This window comes from Microcaecilia unicolor, chromosome 8 (assembly GCF_901765095.1).
Source record: "Microcaecilia unicolor chromosome 8, aMicUni1.1, whole genome shotgun sequence".
In the NCBI taxonomy this organism is placed as follows: domain Eukaryota; kingdom Metazoa; phylum Chordata; class Amphibia; order Gymnophiona; family Siphonopidae; genus Microcaecilia; species Microcaecilia unicolor.
The window spans coordinates 87997887-88025208 of NC_044038.1; the positions used below are offsets into that span (position 1 = coordinate 87997887).

At 47.8% G+C, this 27322-nt stretch overlaps 1 protein-coding gene across 8 annotated transcripts in view; it reads left to right on the plus strand.

The window, feature by feature from the left end:
- Nucleotides 1-27322, plus strand: part of LOC115476569 (sialoadhesin-like) — a 176066-nt gene that overhangs the window by 113009 nt on the left and 35735 nt on the right. For 6 of the 8 annotated variants that reach the window (XM_030213002.1, XM_030213003.1, XM_030213004.1 and 3 more), the window contains 2 exons: nt 6298-6370; nt 11298-11416. In XM_030213002.1, the coding sequence (XP_030068862.1) occupies nt 6298-6370; nt 11298-11416 (192 nt within the window). The remainder of the gene's footprint in view (nt 1-6297; nt 6371-11297; nt 11417-27322) is intronic. The other 2 variants (XM_030213000.1, XM_030213001.1) reach the window with 1 other exon arrangement.

Consider the following 27322-nt stretch of genomic DNA (forward strand, 5'->3'; position numbering starts at 1 on the left):
AATATATTATGGTTTACCATGTTGAATGCGCTGGACATATCGAATTGGAGGAGAAGGATGTTTTTGCCTATTGCTATTTCCTGTTTCAACTTGGCTAGGAGAGTGATTAGTACTGTTTCAGTACTGTGGAGGGGTCAAAAACCTGACTGTGATTGATATAGTATAGAGTGTTTGTTTATGTACTCTGTAAGTTGTTTGGTTACCATGCTTTCCATCAGTTTGACTGCCAACGGGATTGATGCTACTGGACGATAGTTAGTGATTTCATTTGTTTTTTTCTTAGTATCTTTTGATATTGGTGTGAGTAGGATATTGCCATTTTCCTTAGGGAAGAGACCTTGATGGAGCATGTAGTTTAGGTGGGATGTGAGATCTCCTATGAAACGGTCGGGGGTGGATGTCAGTAGGTAGCTGGGACAGATATCTAGTTTACAGTATGTGTTGGAGAACCTGCTAATCGCCTGGGTAACTGTTTCGACGGTAAGGAAGGTAAAGTTTGACCAAGTCCCGTCAGCCAGGTATTCTCCAGTGGTTGGGTCCAGCTCATTAAGGAAGTTTTCAATGTCAATGGTGTCCTGAGGTAGCGTGTTACGTAGGTTTACAATTTTTTCATTGAAATACTTAGCAAGGTCATCCGCAGATGGGATGTCTTTATTCGTTGTAGTGACCAGGTTGGTGTCTAGGAGTTTGTTCACCAGATCTTTTGGTCTGTCTTATTGCGTATTTGTATTTTCTTTGTATTTGTTTCCATGTGTTAAGTGTATGTTCATCTTTTGTTTTTTTCCATGCTCGTTCGAGTTTCCTGATGTGTGTTTTTAGTTTTTTCAGTTCATCGTTGAACCATGGTATCGATTTATGCTTGCGTGAGGTTCTAGTTCGTACTGGTGCTATTTTGTCTAGTATGCTTTTGCATCTCTTGTCCCATTCTATGAGGTAGTAAATGGAGTCTGTTTGAGTTGACAATTCGTTATTGTATATCAGTTGCCAGAATGTTTTCATGTCTACATGACCTCTTGTGCTGTAGAATGTGTGTGCTTGTGTTCATTGTGAACCCTTCTTCCGCCAATGCAGGGACAAGTTTAGTTTGTAGTGGTCTGTCCATGGTGTTTCTGTCCATTTGATAGCAATTATTATTAAGTTTTGGTCTGTTGAAAGTTTGTGAGAGATGAGATCGAGTGTGTGCCCGCATTCACTCTGCAGCTCCTCAATACCTCTCCACTCTCATCTCTCCCTACACTCCTCCCCGGGAACTCCACTCACTGAGCAAATCTCTCTTATCTGCACCCTTCTCCTCCACCGCTAACTCCAGACTCCGTTCCTTCTATCTTGCTGCACCGTATGCCTGGAATAAACTTCCTGAGCCGATATGCCAAGCCTCATCTCTGGCCATCTTCAAATCTAGGCTAAAAACCCACCTCTTCAATTTTGCTTTTAACTCCTAAACCTAAACCTTCAACTGTCCCCTATCCCTGATATGTCCTGTCTGTCCTAACCCTTATCCCTTACTTGTCCTGTCTGTCATAATTAGATTGTAAGCTCTATTGAGCAGGGACTGTCTCTCCATGTTCAAGTGTGAAGCGCTGCGTACGTCCGGTAGCGCTATAGAAATGATAAGTAGTAGTAGTTTTCGTGGGTTGCTTGCATTTGTGGCCATTTGAGATCCCATAAGCGGAGGAATTCCTTATATTCTCGAGCGTTGATAGAGTGTGGGTCTTCTAAGTGAAGGTTGATGTCTCCTAATGAGGCAGTGAGCAAAAGAAATTGAATAATTCTGAGAAATCATATGAAGGGTTAATTTTGTTTAAAGGTGCTCAGATATTATTTTAAATTCTCAGTTCTGCTAGCAAGTGAAGGAATGTTATCTGGTTTAGGTTATTTACGTTTGCCGGGCTGGGTTAGAAAGGTCAGAGACAGGAATTCCTTTCACCCTTGTGAGCAAACACATGTATTCTATTATGAGCCGGTATATAGCAGGCTGTTTGTTTAGGATTAGTTTAAAATGCTTAGAAGAAATACTGTTTAGAGAGAGGCAATAGATTAGTATTTACAAGTTTTTGATATTTAGAATATGTCTTATAAGAAATACTGATTCTGTGTAGTTAAATGTAGAATACCTTTTTAAACCTAATGTTACTCTCTGCTGTATTTTTCTAAGCAAGGACTGCAGTGGAGAGGTCAAACATGTGTTTTGACTTATCTGCAGTTCTGGCTGGTTCAATGTATAAGCTGATAGGTGAACGAGGTCAGGGCTAGTTAGCTCTCTTCTCCTTGATTAATTATAAGCTAAGTGTAGGACTGGCCTCTTGGAAGAAATGACAGACCATAGCCGTATGCTATTAAATAAGATTAGCTTTTGACCCCTTTAATGAATGCCAGAGTCCAGTAAGCAATTTAAGCTATAGATGAGAAATCAATCATGATGAGAAGATAAGAGTTCTAGTGCCATATTGTCTGGCTTGAGGGGCCCCAGGCTAGAGGTCAGTTTGAGGAATACCAAACCTATGTAACTGATATTTCAAAAGTAATGATTGGTTGAGGCAAGGTGACCAATCTATTCCTTAACCAATTGGGAGTAAAGGGGGCTAGGCTAGGAGGAGGGCTTAGGACCCTATTTAAGTAGGAGCAGAAGCAGTTTATGTCAGAAGGAGCTCAGAAGAGAAGAAGAAAGCTGGAAGACAACAGGAGAGACAGCAGAAGAGAAGCAGCTGAGGAAAAAGCCATAATATACAGAGAGCTGAGACAGAGGAGAAGAGAGCTAGAACTGATGTCCTGCTTTGTTTGCTGGCAAATAAAGAAGATTACTCTCTCATTCTGGTGTGTGCTGTCTGACTCCTGAAGTATCACAAATTCCTATCTCAATTCCTGCAACACTAATACTAGTGTAATATATGGTAACATATATTAAATGTTTTTTCCTGGGGCTCTGGGGGGGGGGGGGGGGGGCTGTTCCAGGGTTTTGGTGGATGCTGCTGTCTTGAAAAGGTTTAGTTTGGAAATTATTAATGGAGTTAGGTGAAGTGTGAGATGTTTTATTTTTCAAGGAATAAACCATGATTAAGTGGGGATTGTACTATAAAATGTTCCCTGCTGTTTTAAGTTAAAATTTGACTTTAAAATGCTCTATATAGGATGTTTTGCAGTAACTTTTATGGGGGGCAGGGTTGCCAGGTAGAAATTTTTTTTCCAGCCCAATCCGGGCCAGAAACCAGCCCAAAACCCGCCCAAACACAAACCCCGCCCCTGACACCCCCACCCCCGCGTCACCGGCCCCGCCCCCGCCGTCACCGGCCCCGCCTCCCACGTCATCGGGCCCGCCTCCCCATCATCAGCCCCGCCTCCCACGTCATCGGGCCCGCCTCCCCGTCATCAGCCCCGCCTCCCCGTCATCGGCCCCGCCTCCCACGTCATCGGCCCCGCCTCCCACGTCATCGGCCCCGCCCAAAACGTCACTAACCCCGCCCAAAAACGTCACTAACCCCGCCCCCCGCGGCCGAAAAAAATCAAAAAGCCGCCCAAAAAGCCGCCCGGAAGCCTAAAAAACCGCCCAAAAAACCGCAACCCGCCGCGGGCAAAAATTTCCCGCGGCGGGGCGCGGAAAACCGCCCAATTGGGCGGTAAAACCGCCCACCTGGCAACACTGATGGGGGGAAGGGACAGCCTAGATTCTAAACCAAACAGATAAGAAAAAAAAAGCCAGTCTTTAGCTGACAAGCTGATTGGTTGAGAGATGTCAGATGTTCCTCTAGGGGGGGTGAGTTGCCAGGGAGACTGCTGAGTGAACTGAGTGAAGACAGAGCAGGGAATGACTGGGAGAGAAACGTGTGCTGAGTGTGTGAAATATAAGAAATAAAAGTATATTTTATGAGTTTAAAGTGAAAAATGTGACACTGAAAAAGGGTACTTTGATATTGAAAGTGAGCTGAGATGAGTGTGAAGCGTGTTTCAGAGATAGAACTGGGTTCCAAGAGATAAAAAGTGAGTTACAATTTTGTGGAATGAGAGTCTGTATGCTAAGGTATTAAGTGGACACATGGCTGCCTACTCTTGTTAGAATAGGGAAAAACAGTTAAGACACAGGAGACTGTGATTTCTGCTGGTAGTTATACTAAGTGAAAGAAACTATAAGGGTGTCAGGGAAAGAAATGTGCTAGAATTTAAAGGGTGATTTAAGGGGAGATTGGAGGTGAGACTGTTTTTTGGAGAAAGAAACTTTTAGGCTGTGTTTGTGGGAAAAGGTGTGTTGTTTGTGAGAGTTCTGAGTTCAGTGCAGGGTTTGGAAGCAGACTGCAGATTAAAGAAAATCCAACACTGCTTTTGTATGAGTGTGCTGTATGCTCCAGATTGATCTGATAGCTATGCAGAGTAATGTTATGTATTTGAGTGGGGTTTGTGAGATGAAATGTTGAAACATCATTGGAACATGGAATGGGTTACTGATGGTGAAGCCTGCTGGATTTTAGACTAGGGAAACAACAGTGAGAAATAGGTTTTGTAGTGAGAAAACCTTTAACTTATTTCATTTCAATTAGAGAGTGTGGCCACAGTATTGAGAACTGATTAATTGTCACCAGAGTGGAGTCAGTTCCTGGACAAGCAGGGAGTTTTAAGGTTTTGCACCCAGTTATTTTCTTTATAAGTGAGGTTTAGGGAGAAGAGATCGGTGAATTATCCTCTGCCGGATTTCCAGCTAAGCTCCAACGCAAGAAAGACCTCACCTAAATCAATTCAAACACAGCTAAGTGACATTTGCAAAGGGTGTTGAAGGACATATAGTTTTTTTGGTTTACAACATTTTAAGGGAAAACTAAAGAACAGAACAACATCGAATATAAAAAAATCCATGTTTCCTGACTTGCCTAAGTGTTCTGGGTTCAAGTGAGATCCTTGCACAAACATCCATCATACCCATAAAGACTCAAATTCTGACATCAATAGCAAGGAAAGAGTATAGAAACAAATATTGGATTTGGATAAAAAGACAATTTAAATATTTATCTGAAAAGGTTCTTTTCTGCCTTTTTAGGTGATTTTGTTGAAAGAAACAGAAAAAGTTAAGGGTATACATGTAAAACTACATTTGAATGTTGAATATGTTATTGCAGTTCTATTAAGCCACACACTAATTGTGAATTTGAGTTTATTTGAATGAAAATTTGCGTGCATTTGTATTCAATAAAGAAAAAGATAATTTGCATATCCGAAGGTGCGGTTCTTCCAGTTCAGGAACAAATCCTAAATTTAGCTTCTTTTCTTCCTTTATTCTTTGAGAGTAAAGGACGAGGTTAGTTTATTTGTTCCACTCCCTCGGCTGTGAGTGTGTGTTCCCTGGATATTCGCCACGACTACAACAATCAGGTATCTGGGAGCACATCACTACAGTCCAGCCGAGAGGGGTGGTAACACTAGTATGTTGGAGTTGGTTACACATGTGTTTGAGATGAAGTCCATGCAGTTAGTCTGGCCTTTGTTCCAGTTACCTGGAGGTCTGTAAAACAGGACACAGTTCAGGTGATTGTGCAGGGTTTTGTTGTGGATTCTAATTGAGGCAATTTCTAGTTGAGGAGTTATGGATTTGGCAGTTGTTTTGGTGGTAAAATGGGATTGATAGATCAGTGCTATGCCTCCGCCTCTTTTTTCTTTTCTGGTCCAGTGTGTGATTTTGTAACCTGGGGAGCATTGGTCTAGGATTATAGGGTCCTTTTGGTCATGGATCCAGGTTTCACTAATGATGAGAAGGTCAAGGTTTCCTGACATGATCCAGTCTGTTAGTATTGCTGTTTTATTTACAGCAGATTTGGCGTTGATGTAGCCCACTTGGATTGTTTGGTATGGGTCTTCTGTGTTTGGTGATGTGTGGACTTTTAATAGTTGACGTTTCTTTGTTAAGGTGAGTTTGTTTGGACCCTTCGTTCCCTTTTGTTGTGATTTACCGTGTGTTAGTGTTTCTCTCTTGTTCAAGTTGTTGTCAGTTTGATGAGGTGTAGTGTATCTGATTAATCTTTGATGATTGTGTAGTATGGGTATGCTATTACTTTCTGCAAGTGGGGTGGTCAGTGTTAGGTGGATCAGTGTTAAGGAGTATGTTATTAGGAGTAGTTTAGGGGTATTTATTTTGGTTTCTTTCCTGTGAATACTAGTAAGACCGTGTTCTGATGATTGGATGCGAGATAGGACTTTGTTGCTCATGTCAGTATTTTCTACTTCCCCGTCTGTCTGTCATTCACTCACTAACTCTTATTTACAAATCTGCATGATTATATTTTCTCTGTAACAAACCCTTTTCTGGTTGCATTTCAGAAGCAGAAAGAGAAGAGAAGCAGTAAGATCTGCAAGTATCAGCACCCATATCTATGATAACGTTACTATCCTAGTAAGTCATAAAAAATGTTCAATAAATCTGTGTCAGAGGGCCCCAGGGAGCAGATCCTTCCAAACTGTGGTAGCTTCTGTATACTCTTGTGTCCCACGCAGGAGGATCACAAAGCTCATCCATTTTTTTTTCTTGTTTAAAGTTTAGATGAGGGGATCCCCAGACTCCAGCAGACTTTTCTCCTCTTGGGCCTCAGAGAGGGGATCCCCAGGCACTCCCATCTCCTTTCAGCCCTGGTGGGAGGGCGCCACTAACCCTAAATAGACCAGATAACACAGGATCCTGAGTGAAACAAGCATTGGGTATTTTTATTGTGGCTTTTGCAGCAGCCATTACATACCCCTTTTTATTGTTCTTTTCAGTGCTCTTCAGTTCATATACAAAAGCACTTAGTGGCTAATTCAATTTGTCTATCCAGAGACAGGATTAGTTCTGCAAAAATTAATCAATCATTGCTAATTTTGGAGGGACTGTTAAGCACAGATCTAGAAACTATAAACTGTGCTGAAAATGACCTCAATCAAATGTAACCCTTTTCACAAAGACTCAGAGATATTCCTGAGAGATGCGGGCAGTGGCGTTCCTAGGGGGGGGCGGTAGGTGCTGTCCGCCCCGGGTGCACGCCGCTGGGGGAGGTGCCGCGCACGCCTGTCCTCCATTATTCCATGCTTCTTCTCTGCCCCGGAACAGGTTACTTTCTGTTCCGGGGCAGAGAAGAAGCATGGAAAAACGGAGGACAGGCGCGCGCGGCACCCCCCCCAGCAGCGTGCACCCGGGGGGGTCCTTCGTGGGGGGGGGTCCTTTCACCGGGGGGGGGGCGCTGCACCAGGGGGGCGGGGCGCATCGGCGATCCGCCCCGGGTGTCAGCCCCCCTAGGAACGCCGCTGGATGCGGGGATATATTTTCCCTCAAGAGCTCTGAGGTCAGAGTTTTATTTTAAACAGCAGCTGTGGTGTTCAAATATCACCTATTTTCTGTCCCTCTATACTGATTGTGAGCAGTGTTGAATATATGTGCAGTGCAATGACTGCTAGAGCTGTCTATATAGCGGTGATAGTCTGCTCTCCAGATAATTATCTGGGCAATGTTAGGACTACTTTTTTGCTGCCCTAAAGTAATCCAAATAGTCATCTGGATAGCAGGCTGAATATCACCACTATCTAGATAACCTGCCACTCCACCCATGCACCACCCTGGTGCTCTATAAGGATGTTCAGCTGCACTATCTGGATAGAGCCACTGCATATCAATGGATAGTGTCATTTAGGAGAATTCTCTAGTCTCGATGAAATTATGTCTTATCTGATAATTTCTTTTCCTTTAGTCAGCTGCAATGTTCTGAACATGTGGGTGTTATCTCCTCCTACCAGCAGATGAAGGTACAGAAAAGGCTAGACTTTTCCTGAACTTACCAATATAAGCTTCTGGTGATCTCGGAGAGTTCCAATATGCATCTGTCAAAGCAGCACAAGGTTCCTTTGTAATGCACACCAATGCCCCAACAACCACTGCAGCTGCAAAGAACACAAACAAGCATAGCACTGCAGAGTGGCATTTGCTACCCTGCATCTTCAAGGATTGCCTCATTGCTTCTCACATTATTCTGTCTCTTATCTATTTTTTTTTCTCACTGAAAGAGAAAGAGTAGAGTTCACTTCTTGGGCTATAGTTTTCCAAGGGCAGGCTTCAGAGCAGTGCAGCCCAACTAAAGGAAAAAAAATAATCAGGTAAGAGATAATTTCACCTTCCTAGTCATCTGAGGCCGCATTGTTCTGAACGTGTGGGATGTACCCAAGCAGAACTACTGGAAGACAAAGCCCCACTGCCAAAGTCTGAGTGAGCCCTGATAAGCTCACCCAACCTGTAATGCTTCACAAAGGAATGCAGGGACAACCATATCGCCGCCCTACAGATTTCCTCTAGAGCAACCTTCTAGGCCTCTGCCCAAGAAGTTGCCTTGGCCCTTGTTGAGTGAGCTTTCAAACCAAGAGGCACCAATTCCTAGAAATACAGGTGGCCTCTATGGCTGCCTCAATCCACAGCATGATTGTGGCAGAGACTGCCTGACCCTTACAAGTGCCATGGAAAAGAACAAAAAGATGATCAGACAAACAAAACTCATTGGGTTTCTTACAGGTAACGAAGCAAAGTTCTCTGGACATCCAACGTGTAATTTCTGAGTAGAGGGATTGTACCCGTCCTCTGAAAAGGAAGGCAAACAGACCTTCTGGTTCACGTGGAACGCCGAGACCACCTTGGGCAGAAGAGGGAACTGTGTGGATCGACAGATCCCAACAGGATAACACGTGCCCCACCACAGGAGCAGCCACAAACCAGGGGGAGAGGTGAACCAAATCATAATGAACATTTGCTAGGAAGGTAGCACCAGACTTCAGATGAGAGATTCTGGCAACTGCTTCGGCCAACGCAGTATGGCACTGGCTACATAACCACCATAAATAGTAGCCTGAATACCAGATGCTCCACAAGTAAACACAAGACGAAACTGCTGCTCCATCTGCTTCTCAAGAAGCTTTCAGAAAGCCAAACCCCCCTGAACAGGGACAGCCATCTTCTTGGTGACCACCTTGACCAGTGCATCCAACTTGGGGAAGAAACAGTACCTCTCCAAATCCTCGGGATGTGAAGGCATACAGAGGCTCCAGAGCCCTGGCCTCCTTGAGAGTCCCATCAGGTGACTCCTATTCCACCAGCATCAAGGGAGAAAGAGCCTTGTGGAGAGGAAAATGCTTCAGGGGCCCTGTGAAGCCCTCCAACTGGGGATCCCCTTCAAAGGAAACACAGCAGGAGCCTTGAGCATCCCTAAAGCTGTCATGACCTCGTCAATTAAATGAGAAAGCTCCTCTCGACAGAAGAGCTGAATCACATGGGAATGCTACTGTTCCTCCTCCTCCTTTGGCATTGTGAGTCTGAGGAGGACTAGGTGTCCAAGAGACCCTCCTGATCCTCAGGGATCAAAGCAGAAGCACTTTTCAGGGCCTCTGTTTGCAGGGCCTGCTTAACCAATTGGGCTAAGTTCTGGAACCAAAAACAGCTTGAGGTTCCTAGAGGTCTCCATTGCCCCCCCCCCCCCCCCCCCAAGCAGGTCAGTGGAAAAGATATGCCCTCACTCCTCCATGCCCCAGTGGGGGCATCAAGCTGTCCTGCTGCAATAAAGCCTGAGGGGAAAAGTGAAAGTATGCAAAATGGCCGCCGTTCCTGCCAAAGATGTCATTACATGGAAATACTTTTAAAACAAATAGGAGGAATCCTCTGGAACTCATTGCCAGAGGATGTGGTAACTGTGGTTAATGTATCTGGGTTTAAAAAAGGTTTGGACAAGTTCCTGAAGGAAAAGTCCATAGTCTGCTATTGAGATTATCCCACATGCGTGGGATAAACATAAAAGAATCCTGTTCAGAAGGAATGGATCCTCAGGAGCATAACAGAGATTGGGTGGCAGAGCCGGTGCTGGGAGGCAGGGCTGGTGGTTGGGAGGTGGGGATAGTGCTGAGCAGACTTATACGCTCTGTGCCAGAGCCGGTGGTGGGAGGCAGGGATAGTGCTGGGCAGACTTATACGGTCTTTGCCAGAGCCAGTGGTGGGAGGCGGGGCTGGTGGTTGGGAGGCGGGGCTAGTGCTGGGCAGACTTGTACAGTCTGTGCCCTGACAATGGCAGATGCAAATCAAGGTAAGGTATACACAAAAAGTAGCACACGTGAAATTATCTTGTTGGGCAGACTGGATGGACCGTGCAGGTCTTTTTCTGCCATCATCTACTATGTTACTATGAGATAGACATGGGGAAGTCACTGCTTTCCCTGGAATTGATAGCATGGAATGTTGTTACTATTTGGGTTTCTGCCAGCCACTGTTTGAAATAGGATACCCAGCTAGATGAACATTTTGTCAGACCTGCCTCCCTGCACCGGCCAACTTTGTGTCAGCCATTCCACTGCTTTCAGCAAGTGTGCTCTCAATTTTTTTTTTTTTTTTTTTGTAAGGCAAACAAGCCTTTTTTTTTTTACGCAGTTTTATTCCCATGAAAAGAAGAATAAAGCTAGCCAGGCAGAACCATTGGATTTTTTTTTAAATGTACCTGAGAGCACAGGGAAGGAACATCCAGAGTGTATGAGTTACGAAGGGCAGGGGGATGGGGACCTATGACCCTCACGCAGGGTCCTGCAGGACAGAGCCACAAACCTTGCCCAGTGGGTACTAAAAAGCACGATTGGGGGCAATGGAGCAAGTCTCAACCAGCTCCTATCCAGAGATCAGGTAACTTGGGAGTGGCAATTAGGCTCAACCTCGCGGCCTTGGCCAGTAGAGCGGGGAATTAGGCCAAGGACCAGGAGTACCAGCCTGAACAATACACTATCTGTTAGAGGTAGAGAAAAATACTGGAACTTTCCCAGAGCACCAGCAGATTATACAAGTGAGTTCACTGGAAAAGCCTAGCTTTTTCTATACCTCCATCTGTAGTAGGAGGAGATAACACCCACATGTTCAGAATGGTGCACCGTCAGACAAGGAATGGCTGCTTTTACTGGACAAATCCTTTGGAATACTGGGCCTCTAGACTATTTTTATATTTAAGATTATATTTTTATATTTGTAAATCACCCAGATCTGCCAGCCAGCTAGGGTGGTATAGAAAGCTGTAATAAACATAATCACAAACAAACATATTACACAGGTAGAAAGAAGCACACCTTTAACTCTCTTCTCAAAGTAAAATTAGGCTCATGACTCACCTCTGCTAGTAAACTACACCAGTGGACAAGAGCAGTAGTGGAAAAAGCTCTAACTCTTATACCTGCTAAGATGTATAGGGATGAGGACTGGAGGGAGGGCAGGAGGGAGGAGGGCTGTGCTGAGACTCTTCCTAACTTCTCATTGATTCATCACTTGTGTCTGCCCTCTGCAGCCAGAGAGGAATCAAGAAGAGAAAAATGAGCACATTTCCAGAAACTCCCCCAATCTGGGAGCTCAGGACCCTCAGGAGTATTTCACCCACATCTCCAGCCATCACTCAGGCACTGAAAGGTAACAGCAGGTTACTACTACTACTATTTAGCATTTCTATAGCACTACAAGGCGTACACAGCGCTGCACAAACATAGAAGAAAGACAGTTCCTGCTCAAAGAGCTTACAATCTAATAGACAAAAAATAAATAAATAAAGTAAGCAAATCAAATCAATTAATGTGAACGGGAAGGAAGAGAGGAGGGTAGGTGGAGGCGAGTGGTTACAAGTGGTTACGAGTCAAAAGCAATGTTAAAGAGGTGGGCTTTCAGTCTAGATTTAAAGGTGGCCAAGGATGGGGCAAGACGTAGGGGCTCAGGAAGTTTATTCCAGGCGTAGGGTGCAGCGAGACAGAAGGCGCAAAGTCTGGAGTTGGCAGTAGTGGAGAAGGGAACAGATAAGAAGGATTTATCCATGGAGCGGAGTGCACGGGAAGGGGTGTAGGGAAGGACGAGTGTGGAGAGATACTGGGGAGCAGCAGAGTGAGTACATTTATAGGTTAGTAGAAGAAGTTTGAACAGGATGCGAAAACGGATAGGGAGCCAGTGAAGGGTCTTGAGGAGAGGGGTAGTATGAGTAAAGCGACCCTGGCGGAAGACGAGACGGGCAGCAGAGTTTTGAACCGACTGGAGAGGGGAGAGGTGACTAAGTGGGAGGCCAGGAAGAAGCAGATTGCAGTAGTCTAAACGAGAGGTGACAAGGGTGTGGATGAGGGTTTTGGTAGAGTGCTCGGAAAGAAAGGGGCGGATTTTACGGATGTTGTAAAGAAAGAAACGACAGGTCTTGGCAATCTGCTGGATATGAGCAGAGAAGGAGAGAGAAGAGTCAAAGATGACCCCAAGGTTTCGAGCTGAGGAGACAGGGAGAATGAGAGAGCCATCAACAGAAATAGAAAACGGGGGGAGCGGGGAGGTGGGTTTGGGGGGGTTCTAGTGTTACATATTACCAGTTAATTACAAACTATATCATCATCGTGAAACATTGCCTTAAAAATCCTGAATGCTCCCATGTTTAAGCACTACTGTAACCCTAGGGTTAAAATTATATATTTAAAATTTATCTGAGTCCCAAGGTGAAGGGGGCTGGCTCGGGCCATTTTCTGTGTTGGTAGTCAGTGGGAGACCTTTTTCCTGGGTTTGAATCACTCCAGAGGTCATCGGGCATCCAGTTGCAGCAGGTATGAAGAATTAACATAGTAGCCAAAGAGTGGCAGGAATGTGGCCTGTCTGAGGCCTGGCAGCCGGAGCTCCAGCATATGCACAGTGGTTAACGCATGCGCAATCAGAACTCAGGTAAGCCTAAATTGAAGCCGGGGCCTCAATTTTTCTCTGTACCTGGTAAGCTCCTGCATTGGATCGCAGGTGGCTCACGCTGGCACTAGAGGTCTGTCTGGAGCAGATTCAAGGATGGGGTCAGCCTGGAGAAGGCCCTGGGCCCAAGTAAGATGCCTCCTTTCCATTTAAATTTAAATTTTTTGGATGGTTTTAGGTCCACCAGTGTTGGGTTCTCAGGGACACTTAAAAAAATATATTTTTGGTGGTCGGGATCGTCAAGAAGTCTCAGAGAAGTGACTTATGGTGGCCTGATCCCTGGATGGGTTCATTTTGGGGCTAAAAGTGGGTATTTTGGTTGTAGAGAGCTTACATCCTTAAAAATGCACATTTTGAAACCTGTTGGTTGTGGCAATATTTATTGTAACTTTTAATGTCTGAGTGAAGGGGCTTTAGTGTAATTTTTGGTCATTTTTGGGTGAAAAGTATATGACACACAGGAATCTAACGTTATAGTGACTTTGGGATGGGTCTGAAGTGACTGTGTAATAAATTTAGTGATGTTTCACTTTAATCTGTATGACAAGGTGTGGAAAAGTTTGGTTATCTCATTCAAGTCTATAGGAATTTAGGTTTCTAAACTGGAGATGTCATGCTCAGCAGCCTTCCTTGGGACACAAGTCTTCTGCTGAGCTCTCCTGCCAACTTTGTGGGTTGCATCCTGTACCACCATGGTCAGCACCAGGAGTCTTAGGCACACACCTGTGCCGGGAATGCACTTAAAGGACCAGCTGTCGGAAGGCCAACGGGGCATCCACCGATGATGTCATGTCCCAGGACCCATATAAGGAAGCTGGGCTCTTCCTCACACTGCCTTTGTAACAGGAGTCTCAAGCCTTGTTCCTGTGCCTCCAGCGTTGTTCCAGTAGTCTCCAGCCTTGTTCCTATGCTTCTAGTCTCCAGCACCAGTACATCTTCTAGTCTTCAGTTCCAGATTCTCCCAGTCTCCAGCTGTAGTATGTCTCAGTCTTCAGTTCCAGCTTCCTCAAGTCTCTAGCTCCAGTATGTCTTCTAGTCTTCAGCTGTAGCTTCCTCCAGTCTCCAGCTCCAGTCCAATTTTGGCCAGTCCAGTCCCAGCAGCGGTTTATGACCTAGCAGCCCTTCCTAGATATGACGGGAGTCCCAAAACCTGTAGAAGATTCATTAACCAATGTCAGAGAGTTTATGAACTCCAAGTGAGGGTCTTCTCAGATAGGGCCCATGTGGCTACCTCATTTCCCTCCTGATGGGCCAAGCCCTTGCATGGGCTTCTCCACTCTGGGAATGGAACAACCCAGTACTCAACAATCTTAACAGCTTCCTTGAGAAATTTTGGAGGGTCTTCAAAGAACTAGGGAAGGCTTCTTCTGCAGCTTATGAACTCCTGAGGCTGAAACAGGGGTCGCAGACCCTAGGGACTTACACCATACAGTTCTTCACCTTGGTCTTGGAGTTAAATTGGAATAATGAGTGTCTTGTAGCAGTCTTCTAGCAAGGTTTGGCACCCCAAATTAAAGACAAGCTGGTAGGATGGGATCTCCCTGCTACTTTGGATGACCTCAGCTGCCTTTGTAACTGAGTGAATATCTGGATCCAAGCATGAGCCCAGGAACAACAAACCTCCCACAGGATGGTCCACCTGGCACCTAGCTTCCAGCAAGCTATGCGTCTTCCTGAAAGGGAGGTTTCTCCTCTGGATCCTGTGGAACTTATGCAAGTGGATCATTCTCCTGTTTCAGAACAAGAAAAGCAAAGATGCAAGACTCTGAACTTGTGTCTGTACTGTGCTCAGAAAGGACATTACACCCTTAAATGTCCTAAGAAGTCAGGAAACTTTCAGGCCTAGCTCTGGCTGGGGAAACAGCACTACAGCCATCTTCCAGGATTCCCCATAGCCCAATTTCTAGTTCCAGCTTTGCTGGATCTAGATCAAGAAATAAAATTCACCAAGGCCTTTATTGACTCTAGGGCAGGAGGCAACTTTATTGATGAGGCTCTCATTCAACATTATAAAATTCCCATCCAAGATCTGATCAAGGCCATTCTGGTCTCCTCAGTATATGGAAACATCCAGGGTCACCTAAAGGCTAGAACTGTACCCCTAGGCCTGAAAATAGGGGCTCTCCACAGGGAGGCTATCATCTTCTACACCTTCCTGAGATCTGTAAATCCGATTATCCTGGGTTTACCCTGGCTACAGAAGCATAATTTTTAAGTGGACTGGAAGAACAGCAAGATTACTGCCTGGAGCAATGCCTGTCGTCAACATTGTTTGAACTCCATAATGCCCATTGTTACTCTAGCCACTGCAGACATAAATATTCCAGATGGGTTACCTTGGGCCTATGCAGTCTTTCCTGATGTATTTTCCAAGAAGCAAGTGGAGACACTTACCCCTCACTGGGAGTACGACTGTCCCATTGACCTCCTGCCAGGTAAGATGCCATCACAGGGAAGGGTTTACCCTCTTTCCATACCTGAGATCCGGGCCATGTTGGACTGTATTGCAGAAAGCTTCATTCCTCCATCCACCTCTCTGGTGGGGGTTGGTTTCTTTTGTGTGGGGAAAAAAGATTGCATCCTACGCCCCTGCATTGATTACAGAGGATTGAATGCTATCACAGTCAAGAACAAATATCTGCTTCTTTTTATATCCAAGCTGTATGACTGTCTTCAAAGTGCTCATATCTTCACTAAGTTGAATCTTAGGGAAGCTTACAACCTGATTTGCATTTGCGCAGAAGATGAATGGAAAACGGCATTTAACACAAGAGATGGACATTACGAGTACTTGGTCATGCCTTTCAGGCTCTTGAATGCCCCAGGTGTCTTCCAAAATTTTGTGAACAATGTCTTCCAGGACCTGTTACAGAGCCGAATACTGGTTCATCTAGATGATATATTGATCTATTCCAAGACACTATCTCAACAACGGGAACAAGTAAAACAGGTCCTCCAATGTCTTTGTGAAAATCACCTTTACACTAAACTAGAGAAGTGCACCTTTGAACAAAATGAGTTACCTTTATTAGACTATATCATATCTGATCAAGGTCTGAAGATGGATCCCACAAAGCTGTCTGCTATCTGAACTTGGCCTTTCCCTGTGGGGCAACGAGCCTTGCAACATTTTCTAGACTTTGTGAGTTACTATTGACAATTTATTCATGGTTATTCAACCATTGCCGCCCCTTTCTCAGCCTTAACTTGAAAGGAAGCTAACAGCTGAGATTGGCCAGAAGAAGCTTTATGGGCCTTTTGAAACAGGTCAGATAGCAATCAATCACGAGACTGAAGGCAAACAGATCCAAACCAAGCAAACTTTATTTGGCAGCCAAGACGCAGCTCTGAGTAACCTCAGGAAGACTGCGTGCCCTGTGTCACCTGACACTTACATTTATATCAGCTACAGCGAGCCTGCGCTTTAGGCACATATCACATCATTCAAGCATGCGCAATACACATCAGTAAGTTTCACAGCTTAGGCATACGGCATTCCAGAGAACTGCTACTTTAAAAGAGAATGATACTTATCTGGCAACCTCAGCTACACACACACACACACAGCATTGTTTCTTTGCATAAACCACAGGAATGTACTGATAAGGCTCAGGTCTGCAGAACTAGGGCGACAACGCCCTTGCTGGGTCTTCAAGCTTTAGCAACTGTGTGGCATAACTGTCATCTAATAACATCTGCATCCTGTTTAAGCAAACTACTTGTTCTACAGCTCTTATAGTCCTTTAAGTCATCCACAGCAGTTAAAGAGTCCATCATATGTGTAAGGTAGACAAGACAGTCCTTTAGTCATATTTTGACTGTGGCTTGCAGCAGTAATCGTAGAAAGGCACTTGAGCCGCAAAGCGGGTGTTCTACAGGTTCTGCCCTGGGGTCTCCTCCCTCACATTCCCCCCTTTGATGCTCGAGTCCGACAGGAACAAGGAGGGCGAGAAGCATCACAAAAGGCATTTCTTTTGATAACCTGCGGGTCAAAAGAAAAGGAAAACATTAGTAGTCGCAGAGGGATCCCGGGGCCCTAGTACCCTCCCCAGCCGTTGGTCTTCACCGGGTTCGAGACGAGAGGTCCCTATTGGAGCCTCCCCCCTTTGTAGCCGGACTGCGCTGTGAGAGGGCTGGCGGCCCGGATCATGGAAAATAACATGGGCAATAACATGGGCTAGTCAGAGCACCCGTCGCCGTCACAAGGGTCTTCAGCTTGAGAGAGGCGCTCATAAACTTGTAGGGACATAATCTGGGCCGCTGCCCTGCGGTCCGCGATGGACTCCATAGTAGACTGAAGACACCTGAAAAACAAAGGGAGAGATAAGGGAATTAGTAAGCATGACAAGAGGAGAAGGCCACCCATGGCCAGCAGTCCTTTGATGCTCCCAGAGGTGGGAAACCAGTTGCCCAAGGCAGAGGTCCATTCCCATGCACTGTTCCAAGTCTGCACGGGGACTTGGGCGAGTTTCACCATACGGTCGGTGATCTCCTTGATCACCTGACTCTGGTCATCAATCTGTAGGCAACAATTCGTAAGGTTAAACTTGCCACACACACCCCCTTCCTGGGCCAACAGATAGTCCAAAGCGAGGCGATTCTGATAGACCGCAGTAATGAGCTTGGTGTTTTGTTTGGCTAGGATATTGAGGGCCATAGCCGAATCGTTTGTAAGCATCTCTAGCACTGCTTGCAGGCGGATGATACGATTGAGCATATAAATAGGAGTCCGGTATCCATAAGTACCGTCCTCCGCCCACGTTGCAGGACCATAATACTGGACGATTCGCTCAGGTGGCCATTCAGTGTCCTTCCAGTCACCTATCTTAACCTTTGAGGTCGCCCCTGAGCGTTTCTTCCGGCGCTCGTCTCCTTTTTCCAAATACACGGGGATCCCAAGAGTCTCACCCATTCGCAGGGGTAAGAGGAAGAAACTGGGTCGAACGGTGCCCAGAAAATAAGTGCCGGCCCAACGGGGGGGGTAGTTGTTCGTATGCCCTCCGCCCGCAGATGTAATAGTATCCCTCGGGTACGACCCAAGGAACAGAAACATTGGAGGCACGTTGCCAAGTGTGGTTCAGAATAGGGTCGGTCCAAGAAGGAAGTAGTTGGGTCTCCTGTTCAGCGTTCCACCATTCAGTGGATCCGTTCGGGTAGGAAGTGAGAATCCCAGTACAGGGGGCATCCCCAACAGGAATGGTGAACTTTTTCCCGATAGGTCGCGAGACACAATGGGAGCCAACAACGTTGGTGCGTAGAGCCCACTCATATGGTTTTGGCCGATGCGGGAACGTCAGGTTAGTAGTATTGAGGGCATCCCACATGCTCTGGGTGATCTCCTTCGCTTCCCATGGTCACTGCTCACCCATGTCAGTGCCACTGCAGACAAAACAGTTAGTGACTCCAAGGGAGAGAGCTATGTTCTCTGCAAGATTCAGGAACATGTTCTTCGCTTCAGTGGAGAGTGGGAATTTGGCAACAACAGCCTGGGCCTTAGCAATCTCGTCGTAGACATTTTGGTAGCCCATGACGGTGGTCTGGTAATGCGTGGGAGGCTTAGCATCGAGGCTCTGACGTATGGTGACATAAGTAAGCGGATCCGTTCCGGACCCATCAATACCGAGGCCCCAGGTTTCTTTCCAAGGGACCCCGTGTCCTCTGATAGGCCAGTCCAGGAGGACGGTGTTACCGGGACCCTTGCGGAATTCACCCAGGCCGGTACATCCGGGGTATCCTCCTCCTGTGTAGGCACATACCCTCTGCCATCCCGAGGCCCGGGTGTCTGCTGCACATGGTAGCCAAAGCCAAGGAGAACCATATCTCCAATCTAGAGTAAGGGGACAAACATACTTGTGGTCATTGGCATAGGCCTTTCGCCAAGCTTGGCTGCCGCACTTGTGGGACAAGGGATGTTTGTCCATAGCTGCACAAACGTCAAAGGTGAGGGTGGCTACTGTTTGAGTACCATCTACAAGAATGAGGGTAGAGTTTACGTAATACAGGATGCCGTCTCCATTGATTCCTCCCTTGGACGTAATGGATCGCCCTGGAGGCCCTTGGACCTGGTACTGGGGAAGACCAACACTAAGGGTCACATTGTAATATCTGGGGGCGGAGGGAGAATGGCAGATGGTGCGATTCCCTGTAACGCAGCGGTGGAACTGCTGAGGGCCAAGGGCGGTGATAATAGAGCAGTGAGCCACAGGGCGGCAGGAATATTCAGGGGACTGGGATTGGTGAATCAGGGCGATGGTGATATTATACCCAGTCCCAGTCGGGTAGCGTACACTTTTCAAACATTCGGAACAATTGGGGCTCAGTCCGGTTGTGGGAGCCAGGCCTACGTGAGCCAGGAAGAGCAGGAGAGTCACGCTGTCCATCTCAGGCCTGTGGTCCCTTCACTTGCGTCTTAGGGTGAATCTGAGAGGGGCGTCAGAGTGGGAAACGACTGTCCACTGGTCGTATGGGCCTGGTGTTGCTGCAGGCTTCACCCTGGTCCAGTGTATCCAAGTCGGGTTCCCTGCAATTTTAACAGCAGTTGGGGTGGTTAGCAGAATAGGGGATGGCCCCTTCCATTTGGGTTTCAGACAGTCAGTTTCATTCCACTCCTTGACCCACACTTCGTCCCCCACTGAAAGCGATGTAAGGGAGTAGTCAGGATCAAGGGTCTTACACCCTCACTGTATTGCTGTATCTCCTGCACTGTTGCCCGTAGGCTGTTCATCTGTCTCACTAGGGAACTCTCTCCCTGTATCTGTAGTGACTCCGGGAACGAGGGTAAGGGCGGTGGCCGGGCGTACATCATCTCATAAGGTGTGAGGCCAGTTACTCGGGGGGTACATCGGAGATGTAAAAGAGCTAAAGGGAGGAGATCAGGCCACTTAAGTTTGGCTTCTTGACACAACTTAGCTAGTTGGTTCTTCAGGGTCCGGTTTGCTCTTTCGACCGCACCGCTGCTTTGGGGCCTCCACGCGCAGTGCAACTTCCATGTAAGGCCCAATCTGGTGCTGAGTTGTTGGGTCACTTCACTAGTAAAGGCGGGCCCAATATCGGAGTTAATCTGCTTGGGGAAGCCATATCTGGGCAAAATGACATGAATAAGCAGGGACGTGATCTCCTTAGCTGTTTCAGTTCTAGATGGCACAGCCTCAATCCATCCCGTGTAGGTGCATACTGCCACTAGTAAGGTTTTATACCCCTTAGCTGGGGACATGTGTGTGAAATCGATCTGGCAGACTTGGAAAGGGCTGGTTCCTCGGAGTATGTTTCCGGGGGCTGGACCAGGACCAGTGCGTGGGTTGTTTCGGGCACAGGTGGCACACCTGTGGGAGGCATGCATTGTCCATAAGGACATCTTGTTGACGTAGTATGTTTTTCCAAGCAGTCGGGCAAGGGCATCTCGGCCCAAGTGAGTCTGGTCATGAGCTCCCTTGACCACTGTCCAGGCCAGTGTTTCTGGTATCCAAACACGTCCATCCTGTAGTAGCCACCATCCATCACGTTGTTCCAAGCCATCGCGCTGGGCCCAGTCGTCCTCGTCTGGAGAGTATGTGGGTGTCTCGTCCGGTAGGTGGATGAGGAGTAAATTTGCAGGTTCAGGAAGGTCGAGTTCTTGACAGGCTTTCCTGGCTGCCTCGTCCGCCCGCCGGTTACCCCAGGCTATGGGATCTGTTCTTCCTGTGTGGGCCTTACAGTGCATCACAGCCACTCTACGAGGTTTCCACACAGCCTCGAGCAAGTGACAGATCTCTGTGGCATTTGCAAGCCCTCTTCCTTCTGCTGTCAAGAACCCTCTCTCCTTGTACAGAGCTCCATGAACCTGGAGCGTAAGGAAGGCATACTTGGAGTCAGTATAGATGTTCACTATCTTCCCTTCGGCCAGTTGTAAGGCTCGGGTGAGGGCTATCAGTTCAGCTTTCTGGGCAGGTGTCCCAGGAGGGAGGGATCATACTTCTAGGACGTGATCTTCCGAGACGATGGCATAGGCTGCTCTTCTGACTCCCTGTATTACTTGGCTGCTTCCATCAGTAAACAGGGTAATTCCGTTATGCCACGGTTGATCTTTCAAATCAGGCCTGCTGGAATGGACCATCCCCATCACTTCCTCACAATCATGGTGCCCAGGCTCAGGTGCCAGTAAGAGCGTAGCTGGGTTCAGGTTTGCGGTATCCTGGATCTGCACCTCCGGGTTCTCACACAGGAGAGCTTGATACTTAACTAATCTGGAATTGGTCATCCATCTGGGGCCATGGCTCTCAAGCAAGCCTTGAACAGTGTGGGGAGTAGTCACGAGAAGAGTTTGAGCAAAAGTGAGCTTGTTGGCTTCTTGAATCAATAGACAAGCGGCTGCTATGCTCCTGAGACATCCGGGCCAGCCTCTTGCCACATTGTCCATACTTTTGGACAGGTACGCCACTGGCCGTTGCCATGTCCCAAAGGTCTGGGTTAATACCCCTAATGCCAGGCCTTTCTTCTCATCCACAAAAAGGTGGAATGGCTTGGTAACATCCGGTAGTCCCAGTGCTGGTGGTGACGAGAGGGCTTCTTTCAGGTCTGCTAAGGCCTTAAGTTCGTGCTTTGTCCACGAGAAGGTCTGGGACTCAAGTTCGGGCCCTTTTAGTTTGGCATACAAGTCTTGGGCTAAAACGGCAAAGTTTATGATCCAAATCCGGCAGTAGCTGGCAGTGCCCAACAGTGCCCGCAGTTCCTTTTTGTTGGTCGGGGTGGGCTGATTACAAATGGCCTGGGTACGAGGTGTGCTGAGCCTTCGAGTTCCATCGCGAAGACGAAATCCCAAGTATTCAACTTCGATTTCACATATCTGTGCTTTCTTTTGGCTCGCCCGGTACCCCTTGGCTGCCAGGGTTTGTAGGAGATGTTGAGTGGCCACTGCACATTCTTGATAGGTTTCTCTGGCTACTAGCAGGTCGTCGACATATTGAACAACTGGGCCATATTCTGTTTGGAACATTTCCAAGTCCCTGGCGAGTTGCTCCCCGAACAAGGTCGGGGAATTCTTGAATCCTTGAGGTAACCGGGTCCACGCTAGTTGTTGCTTGATTCCGGTGTTCATGTCTTCCCATGTGAAGGCAAAGAACTGCTGACAATCTCTGGCAAGAGGTATGGCAAAGAAAGCATCCTTTAAATCAATAACACTGTACCACTTGGCCTGCGCCTGCACCTGAGCCAGGATGGAATACGGGTTGGGTACCAGAGCCACAATGTCCATCACCTGGTTGTTAACTTTTCTTACATCTTGGACTGGTCGGTAATCAGTTGTGCCCGGTTTCTTTACTGGTAGCAAAGGGGTGTTCCAAGGGGATCTGGTTGGCTTCAGAACATTTTGGTGGAGGAGCTTTTGCAGGTGCTCTTGCATACTCTGGCTGCATAAGGTATGCTGTATTGGGGTTGATTGACGACTTGGGCGTTAGGCTTCAGTTCTATCCAGACAGGGAGGGCATCTACGGCTAATCCTCCGGGATTCAACTCCGCCCATACGCCAGGTACTTCAGCCATGAGATCTCTCCGTTGCCGGGCGAAAACGGTGTCTTGGGAGTATCGACTACCAGCGGATCCTGGGACCAAGGGGGCATGTAGTCTCCATTCTTCTTGTACGGGGCAGATGAGTGTGACTGGTTGGGTTGCAAAGGTGGCCTCCACTTCACCGGTTGGGTTAAATTTCAGCACAGCTTGTAACTTGCAGAGCAAGTCACGTCCGATAAGGGGAATTGGGCATTCAGGCACGTGTATGAACTGGTGGGATACAGATTTCCCTCCGATCAGGATCTGACGTTCTTTTAGCAGCGGAGCCATGATGGACTTCCCAGAGGCCCCAACAATTGGGATTGTCTCTTTGGTGTGTGGGGCTATGGCAGTAGTAATAACGGACTGTTGGGCCCCAGAATCCAGTAATGCCTTCATACGTCGTGTCCCCACGTGAATTTCCACCAGAGGGTCGGTGGGGACTCCACCCTCCCGGTTCCTTCATGCTTCATAACCTTCAGTGTGTTGGGCGGCCATCTGCCAGTCATCCCGCTCAGACCGTCTTTGGTCACCACCTCGGGACCCTCCTCCTCTGGGAGTACGCAAGGCCTGGGGGTCGTCGTCGTTCTGCTCACCGGGTCCTGGTCGTCTACCATTCCGTTGTCTTTCTTCACATTCTGCTTTGCAATGTGTCTCTTGTTTACAATATGCACACTGATTCCTCCCCAGGGGCGGGAACCCGCCCCTTCTTCCTCTGTATCCTCCCCGTCTAGGCATTCCCAGAGCGGGAATCCTCCAGCGCTGCGGCGAGTAAGGTGGCTTTTTCTGTCATCCTTCTCCCAACCTCTTTCTTCTCTTCTTCCTCCCGATTGCTATAAACTCTATCAGCCATAGCTTTTAGCTGGCTGAGACTCATGCCCTCAAACCCGTCCGTCTTCTGTAGTTTCCTCCGGATGTCTGCAGCTGACTGGGTGACAAAACTCATGACTATCATCTGCCTATTATTCTCGTTCTCCGGATCGAATGGGCTGTGCTTCAGGAAAGCATCCATCAGCCTTTCCAGGAAGTCCCCAGGACACTCGCCCTTTCCTTGTTTGATGTCATGAATTCGGTTCATATTGGTGACCTTTCTTTTTCCTTTCTATAGGGCGTCCAAATAGGCCTTCTGGTAGGCAGCAATGCTGGTTCGGCCTTCAGGTGTGCAATGGTCCCACTTGGGGTCGATTGTAGGGGCCACATTCCTAACATGTTGGTCCGCTTCCATTCCGTTGGGGGGATGTTGCCTGGCGGCGTCCTCCATGTTCTGTTGTACTTGGCGGCGTTCCTCCGTCGTGAGGAGGACAGCTCCCAGTTGTCGCATATCCACCCAATTCGGGTTATGGCTGGTAATGAGGCCCGTCAACATATCAATCATTTGATCAGGTTTCTGCTCATACGAGGGGCCATGGAACTTTCAATTAAGGAGGTCGGAACTGCTGAAGGGGATGTGGGTGTAAACTGTTCTTTCCAGCGGCTCACTTGGGCCCTGCACGGTAGGGGGCTGGGGAACGAAAGTAGTGGTCTGTCTGATCGGATAGGCACCCACTGGTGATGGTCCGGGCGCATGGCTGTCCGGGCTATCCGGCGGCAACTTGGTGACAACTTTTTTCTTTGGAATTTTAGACGTCTTCTGCTTCAATGGTGTTTTGCTGTCCCAAGGAATGCCAGGAACATAGGCCTTACTATGGGTGTAAATTCCTGGGCCTGCATCGGACGGTGCTACGGCCCCCAGGGGTTCGGTGGGTCCGGTTGAGTCTGGGAGATCCCGTACTAGTTCCTCTGGCTCCTCCTCCCCTTCCGACTCTGATGTGTCTGGCTCCCCTCGTTGCTGGGCCTGGAACGGTGGAGTGGTGAGGTGGGTGAGGTCTGGATATATGGGACTATACGGAGGAGGAGGAATTATTATGTCGTCCTCCTCCTCTGCGGGTAGTATTGGCTTTACTGGCTTTGGCGATGGCTTTGCTGAGGACATTGTACGGGGACCCTCCTTATGTGTGGTTGCAGTGTTTTTTCGGGGTTCCTCCATGATGGGCATGGTAATAGCGGGCAGATTGGGCCTAATTCTCTCTTTTAAGGACCTGGGCTTGGGTCTGGTATTGTTACGGCCAGTTTTCTTTATCTGTGTCATCATGATCAGGGCGGCCGTTTCAACTGCTTTCTTTGCCCATCCCGGGGGATCCCTAATAACTGCCAACCAGGCATCTATGTAGGGTGTGTCCTCGGGGCATCCGGGGTTGCCTGTAACTATTACTACATCTTTCACCGCTGCTGCTCGGCTATATTCGAACGACCCTTCCTCTGGCCAATCAACAAATCTACCAAGTCCCGGCCACATAAACTGACACTTCTGAATCATCCCTGCTTTTGTGCACTGTTTCTGGTTGAACACTTCTTTAAAATGTTCTGTCATAAGATCTAGAGGTGTAGACCCACCCCCTCCCATCCTGCCTGAGTGCCAAAGAACAGTAGACAGACAAAAAGTGGGAAGGGAAGACGGAGGGGTAAGGGGTCCCGTTCCGTCAGATACAAAAGGGTCACACTCGCCCCGACCAGAATGCGGTCGCCCGGTCTGGAAATGTGAGGCCACACACACTCTTTCACGCACAACAGGAAACCCGTCCTAACGATTTCCTTCCCTGGCACGGGTGTGTTTCGGGAACCACTAGTCCGTCACGGACCTAGCCCCTACTCGACACCCGGAAGGGGTTGATCAAGCCCCTCTACGGCCCTTTACTGAGCCGGTCTACTACCCTGAATATACTCGCCTGGCTTCTAGTGGAGGACGCTGCTGGACTGGCTGGTCTCGAGATTCAGGATGCAGGATACTCCGGAGATAAAAGTTTGTTATGGCCGGATCCCCACAGCCTTGAGTCCGTCCGTCAGATTTGGGCGGCCCCGCCGCGAGATGACCAGTCACTGAAATCAGTGGTGCACACTCACCAGTCACCTAAAGGGGGGGTCGGCCGTCCCAGCACGACTGGGCCACAAGGGGGAGGAAAACCCAGTTTTAACCTCGAGCTCTCCTGGCTGGCTCGCCACTGAAACAGGTCAGATAGCAATCAATCACGAGACTGAAGGCAAACAGATCCAAACCAAGCAAACTTTATTTGGCAGCCAAGACGCAGCTCTGAGTAACCTCAGGAAGACTGCGTGCCCTGTGTCACCTGACACTTACATTTATATCAGCTACAGCGAGCCTGCGCTTTAGGCACATACCACATCATTCAAGCATGCGCAATACACATCAGTAAGTTTCACAGCTTAGGCATACGGAATTCCAGAGAACTGCTACTTTAAAAGAGAATGATACTTATCTGGCAACCTCAGCTACACACACACACACAGCATTGTTTCTTTGCACAAACCACAGGAATGTACTGATAAGGCTCAGGTCTGCAGAACTAGGGCGACAACGCCCTTGCTGGGTCTTCAAGCTTTAGCAACTGTGTGGCATAACTGTCATCTAATAACATCTGCATCCTGTTTAAGCAAACTACTTGTTCTACAGCTCTTATAGTCCTTTAAGTCATCCACAGCAGTTAAAGAGTCCATCATATGTGTAAGGTAGACAAGACAGTCCTTTAGTCATATTTTGACTGTGGCTTGCAGCAGTAATCGTAGAAAGGCACTTGAGCCGCAAAGCGGGTGTTCTACAGGTTCTGCCCTGGGGTCTCCTCCCTCACACTTTGACCTCTTGAAACAAGTCTTAACCTCCAACCTGGTGCTCCAACACCCCAGTTCAGAGAAGCCTTTCTTTGTTGAGGTCTATTCTTCCTCCATAGGGACTGGTGTCGTCCTTTCCCAATTCAACACCAAGGGTAACCTGTTACCTTATGCCTTCTTTTCCAAGAAGGTTTCCTGTGGAGAGGAATTATACTATTGGAGACCGAAAATTGCTAGCCATTAAGATGGCATTGGAAGAATAGCACCACCTTCTTGAGGGAGCTAAGCATCCATTCACAGTGACCACTGATCATAAGAACCTCCTATATCTGAGGGAGGCTCGAAGACTCAACCCCAGTAGGCGTGATAGTCATTATTTTCTTTTTCATTTTGATTTCCAGGTAGTCTTCCACCCAACTGAAAAGAACATACGCACTGATGTGCTCTCCCAATCCTTCAAGCTTACCGATGAGAATCCTGATTTACAGATGAACCTCACTTGTATACATAAGAACAATCAGAATATAAGCATTGCCATACTGAGACAGACTGAAGGTCCATCAAGCCCAATATCCTGTTTCCAGCAGTGGTTAATCCAAGTCACAATTAACATGGTAACATAGAGGGGCATTTTTGAATGGGGGAGCCCATCTCTAAGGGTGCCCATCTCTGAGGACGTCCCTGCGAAGGGGCGGGGCATCCTGTATTATTGAAACAAGATGAACGTCCATCTTTCGTTTCAATAATACGGTTGGGGACGCCCAAATCTCAACATTTAGGTCGACCTTAGAGATGGTCGACCTAAATGTTGAGATGGTCGACCTTAGAGATGGGCGACCTCGGTTTTCACCGATAATGAAAACCGAGGATGCCCATCTCAAAAATGACCAAATGCAAGCCCTTTGGTCATGGGAGAAGCCAGCATTCGAGGTGCACTGGTCCCCCTGACATGCCAGGACACCAACCAGGCACCCTAGGGGGCACTGCAGTGGACTTCACAAATTGCTCCCAGGTGCATAGCTCCCTTACCTTGGGTGCTGAGCCCCCCCACCCCCCCAAAACCCACTCCCCACAACTGTACACCACTACCATAGCCCTAAGGGGTGAAGGGTGGCACCTACATGTGGGTACAGTGGGTTTGTGGTGGGTTTTGGAGGGCTCACATTTACCACCACAAGTGTAACAGGTAGGGGGGAGGGCCTGGGTCCATCTGCCTGAAGTGCATTGCACCCACTAAAAACTGCTCCAGGGACCTGCATACTGCTGTCATGGAGCTGGGTATGACATTTGAGACTGGCATAGAGGCTGGAAAAAAATGTGTTTTAATTTTTTTTTCGGTGGGAGGGGTTGGTGACCACTGGGGGAGTAAGGGGAGGTCATCCCCGATTCCCTCCAGTGGTCATCTGGTCAGTTCAGGCACCTTTTCGAGGG